This window comes from Ursus arctos, unplaced genomic scaffold (assembly GCF_023065955.2).
Source record: "Ursus arctos isolate Adak ecotype North America unplaced genomic scaffold, UrsArc2.0 scaffold_17, whole genome shotgun sequence".
In the NCBI taxonomy this organism is placed as follows: domain Eukaryota; kingdom Metazoa; phylum Chordata; class Mammalia; order Carnivora; family Ursidae; genus Ursus; species Ursus arctos.
The window spans coordinates 18026314-18047275 of NW_026622841.1; the positions used below are offsets into that span (position 1 = coordinate 18026314).

At 35.4% G+C, this 20962-nt stretch overlaps 1 protein-coding gene across 3 annotated transcripts in view; it reads right to left on the reverse strand.

The window, feature by feature from the left end:
- WDR7 (WD repeat domain 7) overlaps nt 1–20962 on the reverse strand; it is a 347769-nt gene that overhangs the window by 293382 nt on the left and 33425 nt on the right. For all 3 annotated transcript variants that reach the window (XM_026496379.4, XM_057313055.1, XM_057313056.1), the window contains 7 exons: nt 18945–19021; nt 17999–18118; nt 16510–16655; nt 16066–16168; nt 12938–13070; nt 12440–12688; nt 11412–11632 (listed from right to left, as the gene is read on the reverse strand). In XM_026496379.4, coding sequence (XP_026352164.1) covers nt 11412–11632; nt 12440–12688; nt 12938–13070; nt 16066–16168; nt 16510–16655; nt 17999–18118; nt 18945–19021 — 1049 coding nt within the window. The remainder of the gene's footprint in view (nt 1–11411; nt 11633–12439; nt 12689–12937; nt 13071–16065; nt 16169–16509; nt 16656–17998; nt 18119–18944; nt 19022–20962) is intronic.

Below are 20962 nucleotides of genomic sequence, written 5' to 3' on the forward strand. Positions count from 1 at the left end.
GAAAAGAAGACCAGGTAGTCCAACCAAAACACTGACTAACCTTCTAATTGGTTATGTTCTATATGAAAATAAGACTTTTAGAAACAAGTTTTATTTTATTTTATTTTTTTTAAGATTTTATTTATTTATTCGACAGAGAGAGACAGCCAGCGAGAGAGGGAACACAAGCAGGGGGAGTGGGAGAGGAAGAAGCAGGCTCATAGCAGAAGAGCCTGATGTGGGACTTGATCCCGTAACGCCGGGATCACGCCCTGAGCTGAAGGCAGACGCTTAACCACTGTGCCACCCAGGTGCCCCTAGAAACAAGTTTTAATATCCTCACTTATTCACTATCTATAAAAGATAATAGTGGACTAATTAGAATTCCATCTTTCTTCAACTGCTTATTAATTAAACAGCAAAAAAATATATATATATATGAAGAATTTAGTGTAAGACGGGAGTCTCGGTGGCTCAGTGGGTTAAACGTCTGACCGTTGATTTCAGCTTAGGTCAAGATCTCAGGATCCTGAGATCAAGCCCTGAATTGGGCTCCATGCTGGGTATGGAGCCTGCTTAAGATTCTCTCTTTACCTCTACCCCTCCCCCCATTTCTCTCTCTGTCCCTCTCAAAAAAAAAAAAAAAAAAAAAGTCCATCAGCCTTCTTTCCTCACCCCACAAACAAATAAATTTCTGATGAAGTATTTGATGTTTGTTTTTGATCCAGCCATTGTTTTTTAATCAAATTTCATCACATTTCTGGATGGGGAATGATTTCTAAGATTCAAAAATATGAAAGAAGCCACACAGAAAACGGATAGATTACATAAGAACAGGAGAAAATTCCAACAATAGAAAGCACATATGCTTAACATCTCAATTAAGTTAAGCACTCATACAAGCACTAAAATCCCCAAGAAAAACAAATAGGCAAAGGACAAAAGATGTCTCAAAAAAAAAATCACTAAAATCTTCATAGAAAAATATCAGCATCTGGTAATCAAAGAAATGCAAATTCAAACAAGAAGATACTCTATCAATTTAGCCAAAGATTTTAGAAATTGTAATAGCAAACAACCAACATTTATTGGGTTCTTACTTTGTGCTGGGTTTTACTCTAAATACTTGGCTAAAATCCAAATGTTAATTCATTAGAATCTCACAACAACCCTCTGAGGTAGGTATAGTCATTATTTCCACTTTACAGATGTGGCAACTGAGGCATGGAAGTAAATACAAACTTCTTGTGCTGGCAAGGGGTAGTGAAACAGGCACTGATGTAGTACCTTAGGTAAAGGTACTATACTTAAGTCACCTTCAAAATGTTAATTCCTATTACACAAAAATTCTGAGGTCCTAATCTTAAAAAAATTCATGGAATCTACCCAAGGGAATAATTATAAATTTAACTTAAAAAAAACTTATAATACAGATGTTCAAATTAGGAGCAATCCACATATTCAAAGTCGAATTGTTAAGTATATATGTATGCTCATATAAATATGGTATGTTTTACGATCATTAAAAATTACCTTCATGAACAAGCATAACTTGGAAAAGTATTTGTTATGATATTAAATGAAGATGCAATGTGCTCAGATAACTATATCTACAATATAATCACAAATATACAGTAAGTGGATTTTAAAGGCCACAGGAAAAGATATCAAAATGTTAACTGTGGTTCTCTTATATGTACAAGGATAACAGGTGACGTTTTACCTTCTTAGCTATCTCTTCTGTCAAACATTTTCACAGTGTGTTATGTTAAACTTGTAAAATTGCAGTTAAAACATGTTTTTTAAAAGCAAATAATGTGTTATAAATAAGAGGAGGTAAAACGAGTTTAAAACTAAAAAACTCCAGAGCTGAATAATCAAAGGTGAAAACTAAAGGGTAAGTACAAGAGAAGTGAGCAATGCACAGTTCTCTAAAGGAAAAGTAGAATATGGGAATTCAAAAGGAGGGTGGTGTTTTGTTCCACAAAGTGAAAGATAAATATTCAATAAATTAGCAATTTAAAAGTAAGTATGCATCAAAGTCATATACTTACATAAATCAATAATGAAAACAACAGTCAAAATTTGGAGAAATACAATTATTTTAAAACACATAATGACATCTACTAGGAGGCAGTATGCACAGTGGATAAGCTCGGGCCATCAAGTCGGACTACTTAGGACCAAATTCCAGCTCCGCCACCTGCTAACTGTGTGACTGCGGGAAGTTCTTTAACTTCTCTGATCCTCATTTCTCTACCAAGTGCCCGTTCTAGGACCTCCCTGAGGGACTTGTACTTAGGGCAGTCCTGAAAAGGTGCTTCACAACATTTACTCTGCGGCTTTACACCTGCCTGTTTTCCAGGCTGGCTCCCTCAGTAGATGAAATTCTATCAGATAGGTACTATATCTTGTCAACTACCAGATGCCTAGTTCTTGAAGGTACTCAGATTATTTGCTGAATGAAAGACTATTCAAAAATACTCCGCACCTAACTGAATAGTCACCTTAAAAAGTCATTATTATTTTCTAACAATTTCTGTCATTTTAAGATAAATTTTAACTCATTTTAAACTTGCTTTATGATTAAGTTACTCAAGAAAAATTAGTCTTTATCTCATACTCTTTATGTCACACTATCTCTTCAGCTCAAAATAAAAAGCTCAAATTAATCAACCACTTCATTTGCATAGTTTAGCACCAAATGACTTCTATTATTAAAACTAAACTTCGTGCCCAATATAATCGTCTCTACTCCCAAGGATATGACTTCAGCGCTAAAAAAGCGTTTCTAAGATAGAAGACTATCTAAATTTCTGAAGTGTTTGGCACAATATAAGCATAGCCTGAATAGAAGGATGCAGTCTTTCTCATTACTATTAAAGGGACCACACACTGACAGTTTCTTGGTATATTACTCATTTTCTCAGCTTTCTACACAAGAGACAGGGTGTATTATGATATCTGAATACATAAACACTATTCATAGCAGGAAAAATTAATTAGTTATCTTGAATAAAATATGATAGCAGTAAAAATCTGGAAAACATGAAATTATAAAGAATACAATATAAGCCAATCAGAATGAATGGCCAATACAGTATTGATATATTAATGCATTTGTGCTTTAAAAATGAAAATTGGTGCTATTCACTTATACATACTCTGCATACAGCTACTTAAAAGCCTGAATATTAGCAAGGCTTAAAAGAGTATAAGGATGATGGAGAATTATGAGGGTAAATAAGTGGTAAAAACCTATCCCTAAGCTTTTAAAGGATAATTTAGCAATATCTACTCAAAGACTTTAAAAATCAATATACCCTTTAATATAGAAATTTCACATCTATAAATTTATCTTAAGAAATCATTTCAGATGTGCAAAAATATTCTAATTTGTACTCTCACTGTTGACAAGAGAAAAATTTTTTAAAGCAACATTCTAAAATTTCTGATAAAATTAAATAAATTAACTGAATATCATTAAAAATGATATTGGAATACACTTAGTGACACAGAAAGATGATCAGAACATCTTTAGAAAATATTTGTGTTCTCCGAAGATAAACTCAAAATGGATGAAAGACCATGTGAGACAGGAATACATCAAAATCCTAGAGGAAAACACAGCAACCTCTTTGACCTCGGTCACAGAAATTCTTGCTAGATACATCTCCAAAGGCAAGGAAAACAAAAGCAAAAATGAACTACTGGGACTTTATCAAGATAAAATGCTTCTGCACAGTAAAGGAAATAGTCAACAAAACAAAAAGGTGCAACCTATGGAATGGGAGAAGATATTTACAAATGACATATCAGATCAAGGGCTAGTATCCAAGATCTATAAAAAGAATTTATCAAACTCAACACCCAAAAACCAAAGAATCCAGTCAAGAAATGGGCAGAAGACATAAACTGACATTTCCCCAAAGAAGACATACAAACGGCCAACAGACACATGAAAAAATGCTCCACATGATGTGGAAATACAAATCAAAACCACAATGAGATACCACCTTTCACCAGTCAGAATGGCTAAAATTAACAAGACAGGAAACAACAAATGTTGGCGAGGATGCAGAGAAAGGGGATCCCTTTTACACTATTGGTGGGGATGGAAGCTGGTACAGCCACTCTGGAGAACAGTATGGAGGTTCCTCAAGACGTTAAAAATAGAGCTACTCTACGACCCAGTAACTGCACTACTAGGTATTTACTCCAAAGATACAAGTGTAGTGATCCCAAGGGGCACCTGCACCCCAATGTTCGTAGCAGCCATGCCCACAATGGCCAAACTGTGAGAAGAGCTGAGATGTTCATTGACAGATGAATGGATAAAAAGATGTGGTGTATATATACAATGGAATATTACTCAGCCATCAGAAAGGATGAGTACTTACCATTTCCATCTACATGGATGGAACTGGAGGGTATTATGCAGAGCAAAATAAGTCAAACAGAGAAAGACAATTATCATATGTTTTCACTCATATGTGGAATATAAGAAACAGCACAGAGGATCATAGGAAAAGAGAGGGAAAACAGAATGGGAAGTCATCAAAGAAGGAAAAAAACCATAAGAGACTCTTAACTATAGGAAACGAACTGCGGGTTGTTGGAAGGGGATAGGTGGGGGGATGGGTAATTGGGTGATGGGCATGAAGGAGAGCACGTGATGTGATGAACACGGGGTGTTATACCAACTGATGAATTACTGAACACTACATTTGAAACTAATGATATAGTGTATATTGGCTGATTGAATTTAAATTTAAAAAAAGAAAAAATATTTGTGTTCTCTATAACAATTATTTCATTTTAAAAAGTAAAAATTAATTTCAAGAAGACAATGCTGAATATATAAAAACAAATGAAAATAGTCTCAAAATCTAAGAGAATTAAATGTTAAAGGAAAAAAGAGTGTTACAGAATATTATGTGCATTGTGATATATTTTAGAAAAATGTTAGTTCTGCCTCCTGGTTTTGCTTGATTTGTACTACCGAAGTTCACTCTGCTTGGCTTCAGAGACCATGTCATAATCATAAACACTACTTTTTAAATGTAACACTCAAATTAAATTAGTAACAAAAGCCCAAATTCAAAAAAGTGAGGTAAGAGCTAATTCAGACAAAAGCTTTACTTTTTAAAAAGGACAATGTATTAAAAAGAAACCTAATTTGTTAATTGTTCTTAATGGCTTTGAACATTAGATTGCTATGCTAAGCATAGGTATAGCCACATACACCATTCATGTTATCATCTCTCTGTCTCTAAGAACTGGGGATTTAACACTGTCAAGGGAAGGCACACACAGGTTAGATACCTGACATTCCCGTTTTCACAAACCCATGCTGCCCCCTTCTGGATACTTTTGGAGATTATGTGATAATAAAGTTTATTAAGATAAAATAAATGAGAAGTAATCGTATTTTAAGTAATCTATTAAAGAAGCTAACCTATATGCTCATATAAAGAAATATATATATTACTGGTACTAAATTAATTTGGAAACATTTTCCAAAAATTCCATTTTGAATAAAGTTCTACTAGCAGCACACAGCTGATAATCCAGTCATCCATGCCAATGAGGGAAATAAATATAAATACGTATTTATTAAAAGTAAATAAAACATAATACTTAACAAAGTCACTTTTTTGTTCCCTTCCATATGCATTCTCCCCCCACTCCCAAAGCAAAGCAGAATGTGAATTTGGTACTTATCTTTCCAGTTCAATTTTAATAATTTTACTACCTATGCATGCATCCATAAATACATAGTATGGACTTGTGTGTTTTTTAAATGTAAATAGACAGTATCTTATTGTATCACACACACAAAGGTTCCACGTCACAAGCTGCACTTCTAAACACAGCCACCCACTGCAACTCCAGGTCAGTGAGGAAATGTGGATAGCTCCATGCAAAGACATCAGTACCATTCTACAGGTAAGAAATATTCTACTGGGTCACTAGTGTTATTTTTTAATTTCTGCATTTTCATGCCTGTCACTAATCTCCGTCTGGTTTATTAGGAAAAATGTTTTTTAAAGCATTCCTGACGTTTTAAAATTATTTTCTTGGTATTTTTTTCAAAGTCTAGTTTCTTTCTCTGAAATTAAAATATGTGGAAATAAAATGTTCCTGGATCTTGAAGAGTGGAGTCCTTCATACTGGAAGCTATCGTAAAAAAAAGAATGATGACTAGGAGGGGAAGCTGGCAGGGAGGTGAAGGGAAGAGGTCAGGTCATTCTCAATTGGAACTACTAATCCTAATGCTAAAGACTTGGAAGCAGTTTTTTGCTGCAGCACTCCGGAGGCCTTAAGAAATCTGCCCTCCTTTCAAGAACTCTCTTCTGCAAACTCCAGGGATTTGGTGCACACTTTGGCCTCCCCTAGCCTACCGTTGAGATTTTGGAAATTCACCAAAGCCTACCTCTGACTACCCATATCTGGAAAGCATTCTATCTGTAACCATTCTACGTTGCTTAAATTTCTCAGTTATTAGAATAAGATTTAGCTAAAGTGCTACACTTCTGAAGTATTAAAACATTCTAGCATTGAAAATCTCTGAAGGATTCCAAGGTATTGCACTCCGAGTTAAGGGAACCACAGAGTTGGGAGAACGGGGCAGGCAGGGAGGGGGGGAGACTTGCTTTTCACTAGTAAGATTTAATACCTTTTGCATTTTATATACCTATTTATGAAATATTTTAAGATACTACAGTAAGTAATATTCTCAGTGCAGATGAAAAGTTAAAATTAAAAAACCCAAAATTTTAGCAAGTCTATTTTTAAAACAGATTTTTCTAAAAAGTCTTCTTTTGGGTATTTAAAATGGCAATCTAATTTTTTAGTAATAATGTAAGGGTTCCACTTTAAATTTGAATCCTATTAAAACTGCCTCAGAGCTTTAACTTCTTTTTTAAAAATATTTTTTATTATATTATGTCTGAATAGCATACACACGGTGAAAACCACTCTTTTAAAAACAATAAACACAACTTGGAGTGACAAACAAAAATGGTATAGAATTGTACACTATATTGCATAATTCAGATACTGTTTAAGTCATTTCACTTCAGTTTCCTTCCAGATGTATCTTTCATATGTATATACCAGCACACGCATAGGCTCTTTCATATATACATAGTACATGTAGATGTACCTCTCCTGTGTACTCACAGCACGTGTACATGCACTGCTCATGTGACACGCAGCACATGCATATGTATCTTTTCCATGTAAGTACAGCATGTGTATATGTATCTTTCGTGTGTATGTACAGCACGTTATGAATCTTTCTTTTGTACATACAGCACATGCATGTTTCATTCACATGTATATACAGTACGGGTACATGTATCATTCATCTGTATGTATGATACATTTTGTTTCAAGAAACCAAACCACCAAAAAGAAAAAAAAAACAACTTCAAACTGAAGCTTTTCCTTTTACATTCAATAACCTTAAGAAGAAACAGAAATGACAAATACCCTAATATTAAAGATCTCAAAACTACAAGTTTCAACATCCCTCCCGAAGTCGAAACACAGAGCTCACAGCATTTTTTGAGTAGTTTCCCAAAGTTCTTGTTTCTCTGAGTACCCAGAATACGCCCCTCCCCTTATCCTTCACAGCACTTTGTTAGTATCTCTCCTTTACGTGTATGTAGTAGGCCTTGCAGGAGACTAACATTTGCCTGATCCTCCTCCTAAAACGCAAGGTTACATTTCTGGGAACATTTAAACACATTATGTGGTGGATGGCAATACTGCCCCCAGCGGCTTTCTGAATTGTTCTCAATAACGCTTTAGCATTATACAACCCTGAATTACTTCAATATTTCATATCTTAAAGGATACCTTCAGAAAAATTTTAACTTTCTTATTACATTTTAATTATTTAAAATAATTTGTATCATATATAAAAGTTAAATCTCAGTTATCTGGACAATTTGGTGACTCCAACTCAATTTCAAAGCACTCTGTCTACTAAATGGACTGTTACTATTTTGGAAAAAAATCTAAATTTCTCGAAAAAATGAAAAACAAAAAAACCTTCAATGTAAAATAAAAACAAAATCTATTCAATTTAAGTACTCTACACAATGCTGTAGTCAGGCAGTATTTATCATCTATGAACATGTCAAGTTTTTAAATACTTACAACTCCCATTAATAAAAGAATAGAGAAATCATTTATCAAAAATAAAGTATACAGAACCACTGAGGCTGGCACCAAATTAATGTTATTTTATAACAAGGATATGGAAAGGTTTTTTGGTTAAAAAGATGCTAATATGGGATAAAAATGATGGGAGTGGGCAAGAAAGGATGACAAAGAAACACCTAGAGTGTAGGAAAGGAAGTGCACGTCATTGGTCCGCTGAGACACGTACGTGGAGTTGTGAAGGAGCGTACCGTCTGCCTCAGAGCTGCCTGCACCGTCTTTCTACCTACAGATCTCATTCCTTCTTCACCATCTCCCTAAGCTAAGACACGATGATTCGCTTGGTACTTAAAACCCCCTATGTGTTGGAAACACAAAATAACTACAAAATAAAGGAAAAAATCATCAACCTTATACATCCTTGATTATAATTTAAGTAAATTTTAAAACACAACTAATATTCCTCTGTTTTAGGACATCTTTTCCTGAAAAAAAAATATTGCAAGAAATCAAAACTCAACTTTCTGATTCTACCTAAAACAACCAAAACTCTATACTAATCCAAAAAGCAATGACAAACTTTTCAATATTTATCTTTAAACACTATGTTTGGTAAATACTTATAATCTTCCAATGACCAGATGACAACTTTAAAAATATTTTCTGCTAAAAGAAAAGGACACTAGATCAATTTATGAAGGGACAACCTAAGCACCGGATTCTTCGTAATTAACTCTAACTCAGCAAGACAGTCATTTGCTTAACATTTAGCAAACATCAAATTCTTAGCTTTTTATTAATCATTTAGGCTCTTTGACCTTCGGACACATTAGCTGATGCCCCTAAAATCACCAGCTAAACAAAAAGGTTATCAACCAGGCAGTCACTACTTGTTAAATTATCACAAAGTTAAAAGCAAGTCTGTCTTAGTTGGTACATTTATTTATTTATTTATTTATTTATTTTGCAAGCGAATAAAAGAGAGCCAGCGAGCACGAGCGGAGGGCAGAGGGAGAAGCAGACTCCCACTAAGCAAGGAGCTCAATGCAGGACTCGATTCCAGGACCCTGGGATCATGATCTGAGCACCGAAGGCACACACTTAACCAACTAAACCACCTGTACTTTGAATGTCAATTAAAAACAAGAGAATCTCTGTCATTAAGTCTATAAGTAAATTATTAAGTCTTACTTTTTTTCCAAGTACCAGACTTCCTTGTCTGTGTCTTTCTTCCTATTAGCCAGACACTAGCACCTGGGCCAGCCCCTTGTCTAGTCAGGAGCCCATTCCCTATGTAGCTGCACATGTCTACCAGGTACTTTTTTACTCAGTAAAAATCATTTCTAAATGCAACTGGTCAAAAATAAATTTATTATATACCCACTTGAAGTTTTTTTCTTTAAAGATTTTATTTATTTGACAGTGAGAGAGAGTGCACAAGCAGGGGGAATGGCAGGCAGAAATAGAGGGAGAAACAGGCTCCCCACTCGGTGGGAAGCCTGACATGGGGCTCGATCCCAGGACCCTGAGGTCATGACCTCAGCCAAAGGCAGGCACTTAACCAACTCAGCCACTCAGGTGCCCCTCCACTTGAAGTTTTTAAAAAAGAAACCAGAGAATGCTGTCAAACATACAAGCTATAAAAAGTATGTATTAATGGAGATTCAAACAGAAAACATGATCGTATGTAAACTCCAAACTTTACTTTCAGTCATATTTATAATTTAAAATATATATTTCTCTAATATTTTATATAACAACAAAAATCTGGGATGAAAATTCTCATGTTTCACTATAGGGCATAACTACTAATGAAGTTAGAATGGGTTGTAACAGTGCTGTAACTCACAAGTACAATTATGAGGATATGTGTTTCACTAAAATAGACTTAAGATTGGTTGTGTAAATAAACACAGAGCAACTGTTTGCAGTGATGTAGATAAGAAACTAACAACCAATTTGAAAAGATAGGAAAAGGCAGGAATAAAAAAAGAAGAGAATGATTAAGAACCTAAATTTGAGAGCGCCTGGGTGGCTCAGCTGGTTAAGCAGCCACTCTTGATTTCGGCTCTTGACTTCAGCTCAGGTCACGATCTCAGGGCCTGGGATTGAGCCCCACATCCAGCTCCACGCTCAGCAGGAAGTCTGCTTGAGGATTCTCCTTCCCTCTCCCTCTGCCCCTCCTGCCACTCCCACTCTCGCTCTCTCGCTCTAATAAATAAATAAATCTTCAAAAATTAAAAAAACAAACAACAATTTTCAAGTCTAGCAGAAAAAAAAAGACAACTGGCACTAGGACTTCCTACAACACCATCCATATCAAATCAAACAAAATCTAGCTCTGGCAGAACACAGCGGATAAAATACATTATCAGGAAGATTAAGCAGAAAGGTCAAGGAAAATTCCTTGGGTTTTGAAATGAAACACCTTATAAACACTGCATCAGATACACAAGTAAAATGTAAGACCATAACCTGTGAAGCTGAATGGATTTCGATAAACATGAAACCTGTGTGTAAGACAACAGTGTGTGTGTGTTTGTATGTGCATGCATACATATGTGAATGCTGGGAAACAGTGATTGTGCACACAAAGTTGGCTAATCACAAGAAAAAGTTCATGATTAACAAACAGTAAAAGAAATTATGAAGAAAAAATTATGGGTCTATTATTTATCAGTCCTAAAGCGTCCTCAAACATCATATTCCTAAATTAGGTTTTTGATATCACTACACACCCATCAGTAAGAAAGCAATCTGCTTTCATAAAAGAATGCAAAATTTTCCAAAAATCATTATCAGTGACTGTTATACTTTCCCTTTTCACAATAAGTGTTTATTTAAACAAACACTATTAATAAGTGCTAGTAAGTATTTTGCCTCTACCGAAGTATACATCCACTATCTTTCTGCTCAGATAGAGCTGAACATAATGAGATTGCAGAATATCTTTGTGAATATTTAAACTACTTTAAAATGGAAAATTGAAACTCTGATAAACTGCAACTGTGTTTCAGAGACAAGCCATACTATTTAGGAGCAAGTAACAGGAAAAAACAATAATATGCATCTTCTATTTCTATACCCAATAGTAAATAACTATAATTCTGCTTAAATATTATATATTAACATTATCTAGTTTTAAAATTGAAAGGGTTTTGCTAATTCTTTCGTCACATTTTCTTTAAGTTAGATTCTATATCTGATAGCAATATAACTCAGGGCTACCACAATAAAATTACCTTTTATGATCAACTTACACTACAGTTTTCAGGTGGAACTAGAAGCTGAGTAATCTCCCCACCATGCACACAGAAGATATGTTTCATTTCTCCAGAAAATATGTCCCAAATTATGACTGAAAAATCCACGCCTCCAGATATCAGGTATCTTTGGTCATAACGAGCTGAGACCTGATGAGGATATAGCAAACATGTGACTTTGTTCCGATGACCGCGGAGTGTTCTGTGAGGTGGCCAACCTGTGAATGAGGTTTTGGATTTAAAATGAGAAAATTATAGTCTTACAAGGTTTAAGCAGATAAAGGCAAACATGAATTGTTAGAACAACTATAATATTTATCATAGAAAAAGCTTCTAATTTTGTCTTCTAAAATCCTCTGTCCAATACAGTAGCTGCCAGCCACACGAGGCTGCCACGCATGTGAAATGCAGCTAGCGCAGACTCACATGTGCTGTAAATAGAGGAGGGTTCAGAGATTTAGCACAAAAAAGTAATGTGACATATCTCACTTGTAGTTTTTTATATTGATTGCAATTGATCTTATATTGTAAAATTGAAATTTTATTCAATTCTACAAGTTGAAATGAAAATAGTTTTGCTATACTGGGTTATATAGAAAACAGATTATTAAAATTAATTTCATCTGCTTCATTTTTACTTTATTAATGTGAATACAGAAAATCATATACTGTTATATATACGTATTTCTACTGGACAGCACTGTTCTAAAAGATTGGCGATGTTACTGATAATATGGTAATTACTTAGTAAGCTATAGAGATAACTAATAATAAATGAAACTATTAACATATACCAAGAGGTAAAATCAGATATTTCTCTACATACAGTCATTACGTGGTATATGTTCCAATAATGGGTACTAAGTATTTCTTACCTGCACCGGCATTAAATTCTACCAACTCCTAGCACACTAACAACTAAGCTGATTCATTGTACTTGTTACAGACAAAGAGGGCAAACACTGTCAATATCATGGTTAGAGAGTTCTCAAAACACGTTAGACACTTGCAGATCTTCAGTATACCTCTTCGGAGCATGTGTTCCCCTTGCAGCAGCTGTACTATGGCTGTCTGTGTGGCAGGTACAATAATGATGCTTCCATCCTCACGGCCACAAACGAGTCGTCCATGTGCTGGTATGTACACACTTGCAGTGACTTTAAGAGGCTCATTACTATTGGGAATGACACTCAGCTGATCTATAATTCCAGCAGGACAAGGATTCAGTTTATCAAATGCCTCTTGCAAACTAATAGAAGTTGTCATTTTCAATTCTGTGGAGGTTTTGTTTTGTATTAAAAAAAAAAATTTGTCCATGTTAGAAAAAAATTAAACATTAAAATAAATGTACTTAGTTGATTCAGTAATATATATCAGAAAATGATAACTGTCACAAACTATAATTCTAAGAAGAATAAAATGACATGTACATTATGAATTTATTATGCAGTGCTTAGTATTTAGGTTGCTAAATTAAAAGAATTAAGAAATTGCTGCACATGATTTATTACTATCTTCTTTACCTTCCTGTTTATCAGGTGTGTCTGATACGTTCCAAATATTCAATCTTCCTGAAGAATCACCTTGAATTAATAGTTTATGGAGGTGTTCTTTGAATCCACAAAAGAACCGAGTAACAGGAGGACAAATTAGCAACTGCCAAAAGAAAAATGTTCAAAATTTTTAGCTTTTTTTTTTTTTTTAAGGTAATCTCTACACCCAACTTGGAGCTTGAACTCATGATCCCAAGATCAAGAATTGCTTGCTCTACCAACTGAGCCAGTCAGGAGCCCCTTAGCTATTTTTAATCAAAATATTTCAGGGGCAGGGGCGCCTGGGTGGCACAGCGGTTAAGCGTCTGCCTTCGGCTCAGGGCATGATCCCAGCGTTATGGGATCGAGCCCCACGTCAGGCTCCTCCGCTATGAGCCTGCTTCTTCCTCTCCCACTCCCCCTGCTTGTGTTCCCTCTCTCGCTGGCTGTCTCTATCTCTGTCAAATAAATAAATAAATAAATAAATAAATAAATAAATATTTCAGGGGCGCCTGGGTGACTCAGTCGTTAAGCATCTGCCTTCGCTCAGGGCGTGATCCCAGAGTCCTGGGATAGAGCCCCGCATTGGGCTCCCTGCTCCACTGGGAGCCTGCTTCTTCCTCTCCCACTCCCCTTGCTTGTGCTCCCTCTCTCGCTGGCTGTCTCTCTCTCTGTCAAATAAATAAATAAAATCTTTAAAAAAAAAATTTCACATATTAACATTTTTTCAGATAAGGATGTTAAGTAGTTTGCCTCAGAACCAGAGTTAAAAAAACAAACAAACAAACAAACAAACGTGTTTATGGCATGAGTCAACAACATTTTAATGTAATTTTATAGCATTGATTACATGTCAACTAATATTCAAGTCCAATAAAATACAAACATGCAAAGAAATGAAAACTGCATTCATAGTCTTTCTCTAGAATTAGTATTTATATTCTTTTTCTCTATTTTAGAAAAACTGATTACTCACCACAACAATGCAATGTATTTAACTGTCTCCTATTAAATAACTAAAACAAAGATATACCACTCCTTCACCAAAAAGAAAAGTCTCCACTTTAAAGGTCAAAAGGGGAGAACTCACTAATCCTAGCTTTTTGCCCATTCCTGATTAGTCACTAAGAGCAGCAGCAAAATTAAACTACCAAGATTGTACAAGTAGAAGACTCCATTTTTTTTTTAAAGATTTTATTCATTTATCTGACAGAGAGAGAGACAGCCAGCGAGAGAGAGAACACACACAGGGGGAATGGGAGAGGAAGAAGCAGGCTCCCAGCGGAAGAGCCGGATGTGGGGCTCGATCCCAGAACTCCGGGATCACGCCCTGAGCCGAAGGCAGACGCTTAACGACTGAGCTACCCAGGCACCCCAGAAGACTCCATTTTTTTTAAGCAGTATATTTTCAACTAATAGCATGACATTTTACTTGGTCACATTTACAAAATCAATTTGAACTTAGCCTGATGTGTTAACTATAGACCACTAGGATCAAAGGCCATTCATTAGCGTCTTGTGTATACTTTTTTTAAAACAAAAAATCTTTTTCTCTTTTTATGCCTTCAATGATACCACTTATTTGAAAATACTAAATAGGGGTGGGCTCATAAAATTAAAGTTTAGAATTTAAATTCACAAATACTTGAATATTAAAGCTTAGAATCCTATCCTGAAAAGCAGTAAAAAATAAATTTCAGTTTTGACAATCATAGTTAACAAATAATCTAATTACTGTATTTGGTGTTAGTTATTTCCTAAAAATCACTAGCCTATAGAAACTATATATATTAAGCATAATGAATTCTGTGATTTAACTTAAAGTCAGAAAATTACTGAATGCTGTAACTGATAAACAATATCTCTAACATGGAGAAGTTGCTACAGCAGCTATAATAACCAATATTCCATAGTCCACAGTGTATCTCACACCATATAATAGATGTATCTTAACTTAAAACATATCAGGGAGCTGGTATTTTTAAAAACATAATACGTACTTTGTTTTGCTTTGTTTTACCTATGTTTTTTATGTAAGTCATTATCCCTTAGTTTACCTGGAAGTGACTGTTTGGTTAGAGAAAAGGAGGCATTCAAGTTAGGAAAATAAAGGATAGGTTATAGAGCATCTTAACTGTACAGAGGTGTATAAATTCTGTAAATTCAAAATATTAAAAAAAGCAATCCCATCACATAAAGATGGAACAAAATGTTCAAAATGAAAAAGCTATACAAACCCAGAATATAAGTAAAGGAAACTTTACTTCCAAAACCACAGCTTTGTCCTTAATGCCCAAAAAATACAGAGATGAAAACCTAGTACGAAGTGTCATTGCATTTCAATTCTAAATTAATATTAAGTAGGTTTTTAGAAATCAGGGATGTCTGCGCGGCTGTCAATTAAGCATCTGCCTTCGACTCCAGTCCTGGGATTGAGCGCCATATCAGGCTCCCTGCTCCCCCCTCTCCCTCTGCTCCCCTGCCCCTGCTCTCTCTCACTCATACTCTCGCAAATAGATACATAAAATCTTTAAAAAAAAAAAAAGAAAAAGAAAGAAAGAAAGAAAGAAAGAAAGAAAGAAAGAAAGAAAGAAAGAAAGAAAGAAAAGAAAAGAAAGAAAAAAGAAAAGAGATCATAATAAACTTTGGTTGTCACAGACAGAAAATTTCTTTTATTCTTTATTTCTAATGCCTGATAATTTAAAACACTATATGATTTTGGGGAGATAGCAATGCCTTATGCAAGTAATGAACTAATACTAATGAGCAGTTTTCCATGATTATTTTTGCCCTCCCAAAATTATATCTGTCACTACGTTTACAATTGCATGATAGCATAATTTATGCCATCAATATTTTACCAAAAAGTCATTTCCACTATGTAATCAGTATAAGATCATCTGTATTCTTTGAGAAATATGAGCACTAAAAGCATATATGATAAAGATATGTAAATTTTAGAACTGTGCTTATAACTGACCATGTCAAAATGTTTTATGACATTTAACACAATGCCCTGAATCTTTCAAATTCTTAGCTACCAAAAGACCCTGATAAATGCGATTGTGAGAAATTTTCAATGTCACTATCAATTATAAATGATACCTGAAGAACTTTACCTCTTTATCTGCTCGATCTAAGAGGCTATGTTGTACAGGAGGAATTAAATTTTCAACTGCTTTCCCCACATCACTGCGGAATGAATCACTAGCTGGAAGGCAACTGAAAATGAGAAAAATGTAACATTCAATTAAAATACTGGCATTAAATATTTTATCATACTATATGAGGAGGATTTTTGGACAATGCACAAAATATGGATTTTCAAATTAATTAATTTAATGTAGGCATTAAATTAATGTCATTAAAATACCCTACTTGAAATAAAGATCCACCTAATTTTTGTACTTATAAGTTAAACTGGAATTATAAAGCTAACTTAAGAAACTCTGAAGTTTTTTACCTAAATCATTTATACTTTAAACATTTTTATCCATTCGAGTTATACCCTGAATTCAGATGCTTGCTTTGATTAAAATCCTAACTTATTATTGATTAAATACCTGGCAGGTAGTTTGTAAATATAACTTTGCCCATTTTCAGTCCAAATGATTACTTTATCTGCTGATACAAAGTCACCTCCAGTCCACGTCTGTCCATTTTCACTAGGACCTGAACACAGCAAGGAATAGTCTCCAGCATCAAACACCTACAAGGAACAAGAAATTTACAATCTAATTCATGTTGGTGTCATTTAAGTAAGATACAGTGACATTTAAACTAAAAACAAGGGGCGCTTGGGTAGCTCATTCGGATAAGCGTCTGCCTTCGGCTCAAGTCATAACTCCAGAGTCCTGGGATCCAGCCCCGGTCAGGCTCCCTGCTCAGCAGGGAGCCTGCTTGTCCGTCTCCCCCCTGCTTGTGCTCTCTCGTGCTCTCTCTCCCTCTCTCAAATAAATAAAAGCTTTAAAAAAAAAACCAGACTAAAAACTAAACTTCTGGAAATATATTTAACAAACTCAGGCCTTTAAAATTCCCTACCTCAAGTTAAAGACATTGTGTCAGTGAGCCCTGGGGCATAGTCACCTTCACCAGGGAAAACACAACTAGGTCCCCAGCTGTGTGCCTCTTGGCGGTCAGGCATATGACACGTGGAGCAAATGTGCTGCCTTACGTAGGCACAGGGAATCCTTATGTAAAGGGAGGAATGTTCCATCAAAGAATTCCTAGTCATAGGGAACCAGCCTCTAGAATGCATGGTTATGACTCCTGTTTTATTTCTATGTTCAGTAACAATATTTCTAATACACTCAGACATCAGAACATCTCTTTTTTATTAATATGGGAATTATCTTACTTAATTTCATCCAGGGGCTGAAGTATCATAAACAGCAAATTAAAAGACTCAGTTTTATTATTTAATAATTCTCACGTATAAAAGACCCCTGTGCTCCCCCCCAAAAAAAGTCAAGTCCCTAAAATTTCATCAGCAGCACAGGCCATCTGGAGCTCTGCATCTGTAAGGCACATCAAAGTTAACAAAGTCCCTTTACATCATGATCTCATATGAGCCTTAGAAGGACTGCAGGAGGCAGGCATTGCTGTCCCATTTTGCAGACAGCAAACTGACACAAATAAGGGCTACATCACGGGCTCAAGGTCACATGTCCAGTAAGTGCTAGAGCTAGGACTAAAAACTCTGATCTCATAATTCCTAGAAGAATTTTTCTGCCACCTTCAATAATTGGTAAAAGTGTATTCTACAGTGCTAAAAAATTCAATGGCTCAGAATTTTTATTTTAGTTTTCTTTAAATAAAAAGCAATCAAACTGCTTATACAGCGCCTTTTTGTAATTAAATCTTAGCTGAATTTATCATGATTTGGCTGTATTTATCATTTATTACATTAACACTACAACAATAGCCTATATGAATTCCAAAGGGTTAAAATATTCTTGAACCAAGCTCTTCCTTATAATTATCTTTGGAAGTCTGATAAACCAACACCTTGAAGGGTATAAATACAGCTTCATATTTATATAGTTATCTTACCCTCCAATATTTGGAGCACACAACCAAAAGTGACCTTTGTGTGAATGCACAAAAAGAAATGCTTTGGCAATTCTGACAATAAATCGGTTTGGATTCCTCCTCAAATATTGGCTCAGTATCCTGAAAAGAGAAAGATATGTAAAATGTTAGGAATGGTTTGGTTGTCGATTAAAATTATCATACAATGATAAAAATAAATAAAATGGAAGAAAGACATCACTTGATATATTCATCATTTTAGCCTCTTATGTGAGAACCAAGGTAATAAAAAGCAGCAAAAATACACTCCAACCATATCCAGGGACAATGTCTTTGCTACAAAGCTACTCAAGATTAAAATGCTGATGAGAATCAGAGTGCCAACACTGTGGCAATAACAGATGATAAAAGTTTGAGTCAAACCTAAATTCTGTATCTATACGTCCTTCTACGCTAAAAAAAAAACTGATCAATTCCTCCAGGTCCTTCCCCAAATTCAGTGTGTAAAAATTCAGTAGCTGAAGAAATTAGCATCAATACTGTCAGAATATTGATCTGCCGTTTCTACTGACAGAGCTACAAGGAATTCAAGCCCAAAGAACAGAGAGAGAACTAAAATTGGCTTTATATACTTTTTGTATTGGTTTGCTTTATTTTTTTCCCTCAAGCAAAACAGTCTTTTAACTTTAATAGAGGCAACTGAGGAAAATCCCAGCTCTTCTGTGTTTCTCTACTTTATATCCTGTACAGTATGTTTCTCTGTTTCATATCCTTGACAGAGCAGATGTCTGCCATCAAAAATGAAAAACGTAATACACTTACAGAGACAGCATACTAGGGGATGTTCTAATACTATGTCAATAAGAGTCTTGAAAAAGAATAGCTTTCTCCTGGCTCTTTAGGAAAAAAAGGGAGGGGGCCTATCACTAAAACTGAAGACTCTGTAAGAACAGAACATTTGTCTCACCTGCATGCCACTTATTTCAGAGGTAACAATCCACACCTTCAAGATGCCCGTCACTGAGAGTGCGACCACGGTGTCCTCTAAGCCGAGAGGGACCAAGAACCCAAGATTACAAACATAATACGCTTTCTTTCTATATAGTAACATTAATGAAATTAAGTAATAATGCTTTTAATTGGCGTAAAAGCGTAATTCTCTACTTCATGAAATAGAAGCCAGATTTTGAAACACAACAGGCCACAAATTTGAAATTCAAGGAAAAGTTGTTTGCAGCTACTTGAATTTATTTCTAATCAACCAGTTTTTAATAATTTCAAATGTTCCTGATCACTATGATTACTTGATGATTTAACAAAGAATTTTTATTCTTCAAAATTCACAACTTTTAATTATTTATCATGGATGAGCACACTCACTTTATTTCTTGAAGACACTCATTTCCCCATTGTCCCACCTACTTTGCCTGTCTTCTACATTTTATGGCACATTACACCCTCTATAGACTGTGATCAGGACAAGACATGATCTAAAAATGAAATGCATAAGCTGTAGGTAAGGAAGCAGTCACAGCGCCATGGTAACGTACATGAAACTCTGAGAGCAGAGACACTAGGAGCAGTCTCGTGCGGGTTCCAGAGTGAGGGAGATATCCGTGAAAATCTCATTCTCTTCACTAACTAACAGATGAACTGTGGATAACTTAACTAACCTTAGATTCAATTTGCTTATCCGTAAGCAAATACAAATGAGTAACACTGGTACTGGGCTGCTATGAGAATTAAGACACACCACAGGTACAGCACTCAGCTGTCAATCAAGATGGGTTATTACTATTATTAAAAAGAACCGTTTGCTGTCCTTAAGTAAAAACCTCATCATATTACACAGTTCTCCAGGCAATGTAAGGCACTGGAATGCAGTGATTACAAGTCATGACCCTGTATGGAGACACTAACAACTGCTCACAAACCTGTCAATTTATAGTAAAAGTGGAACATACCAATATAGCTAAAATTCTCAAATATCCAAAGACTAGAATATGGTAAGTGCAGATTAAAAGTTACATATGCTTGCAAGATTATAAACTGATAACATTTAGAATTGCATGCACAGCACAAAAGTTTTCATCAGTGACATTCTATCTTATTCCGACCACAGTACATGTGCTTCTCACGTGGAAACAGCGTAAAAATTCAAAATGCGCAAACCACTTGTCACAAATATAGCCCTTTTTTAAAGAAAACATTGATTGTAACTAAGATTATAGGTGAATATGCTAATAATGAGTTCCCTATTGCCTGGAAAATGAAGTTGAACGTCTTTTTCACTGCTATGCTCTTGAATAAAGCAGTAATTCTCTAATAGGTATTAAAAAGCCTCTACTTGAGAAGGTCCCAGATTAAAGAAGCCTCTTCAATTTTATTTCACTGAACAACTCCCAAATACATTTGACCACAGAACCCTCCTTTTTCACTAATACCTATTAACAAACTTCAGAACCAATACTCTGCAAGTGAGCCCTTGGGAAATGCTGCAAACCCATCCACTCTGTTTCCACAGCCACTGCTGGACTTCAGACCTGCACCACTTTCGGCTGGGGTATTAAAATCATCTTCCATCTAAACCATTCTCAACAACGTCACCAAAGTGATGCTTAAAACACAAATCCCAGGGTGCTAGGTGGCTCAGTTTGTTGAGAGTCTGCCTTCGGCTCAGGTCATGATCTTAAGGTCCTGGAATCGGGTCCCGCATCGGGCTCCCTGCTCAGCAAGGAACCTGCTTCTCCCTCTCCCTCCGTCCCTTCTCACCCCCACTCATGGATGTGCTCTCTCTCTCTCAAATAAACAAATAAAATCTTTTAAAAAATAAAAAAATAAAATAAAACATAAGTCCCTTCAAGCATTCTTATCAGAGACTGTCCAACATCTATAGTAAGGGCCAGAAAGCCACAGCTCATGGATCAAATCCAGCGCACTGTCTGTTTTTTGTAAATAACATTTTATCAGAACACAGGCTCATTC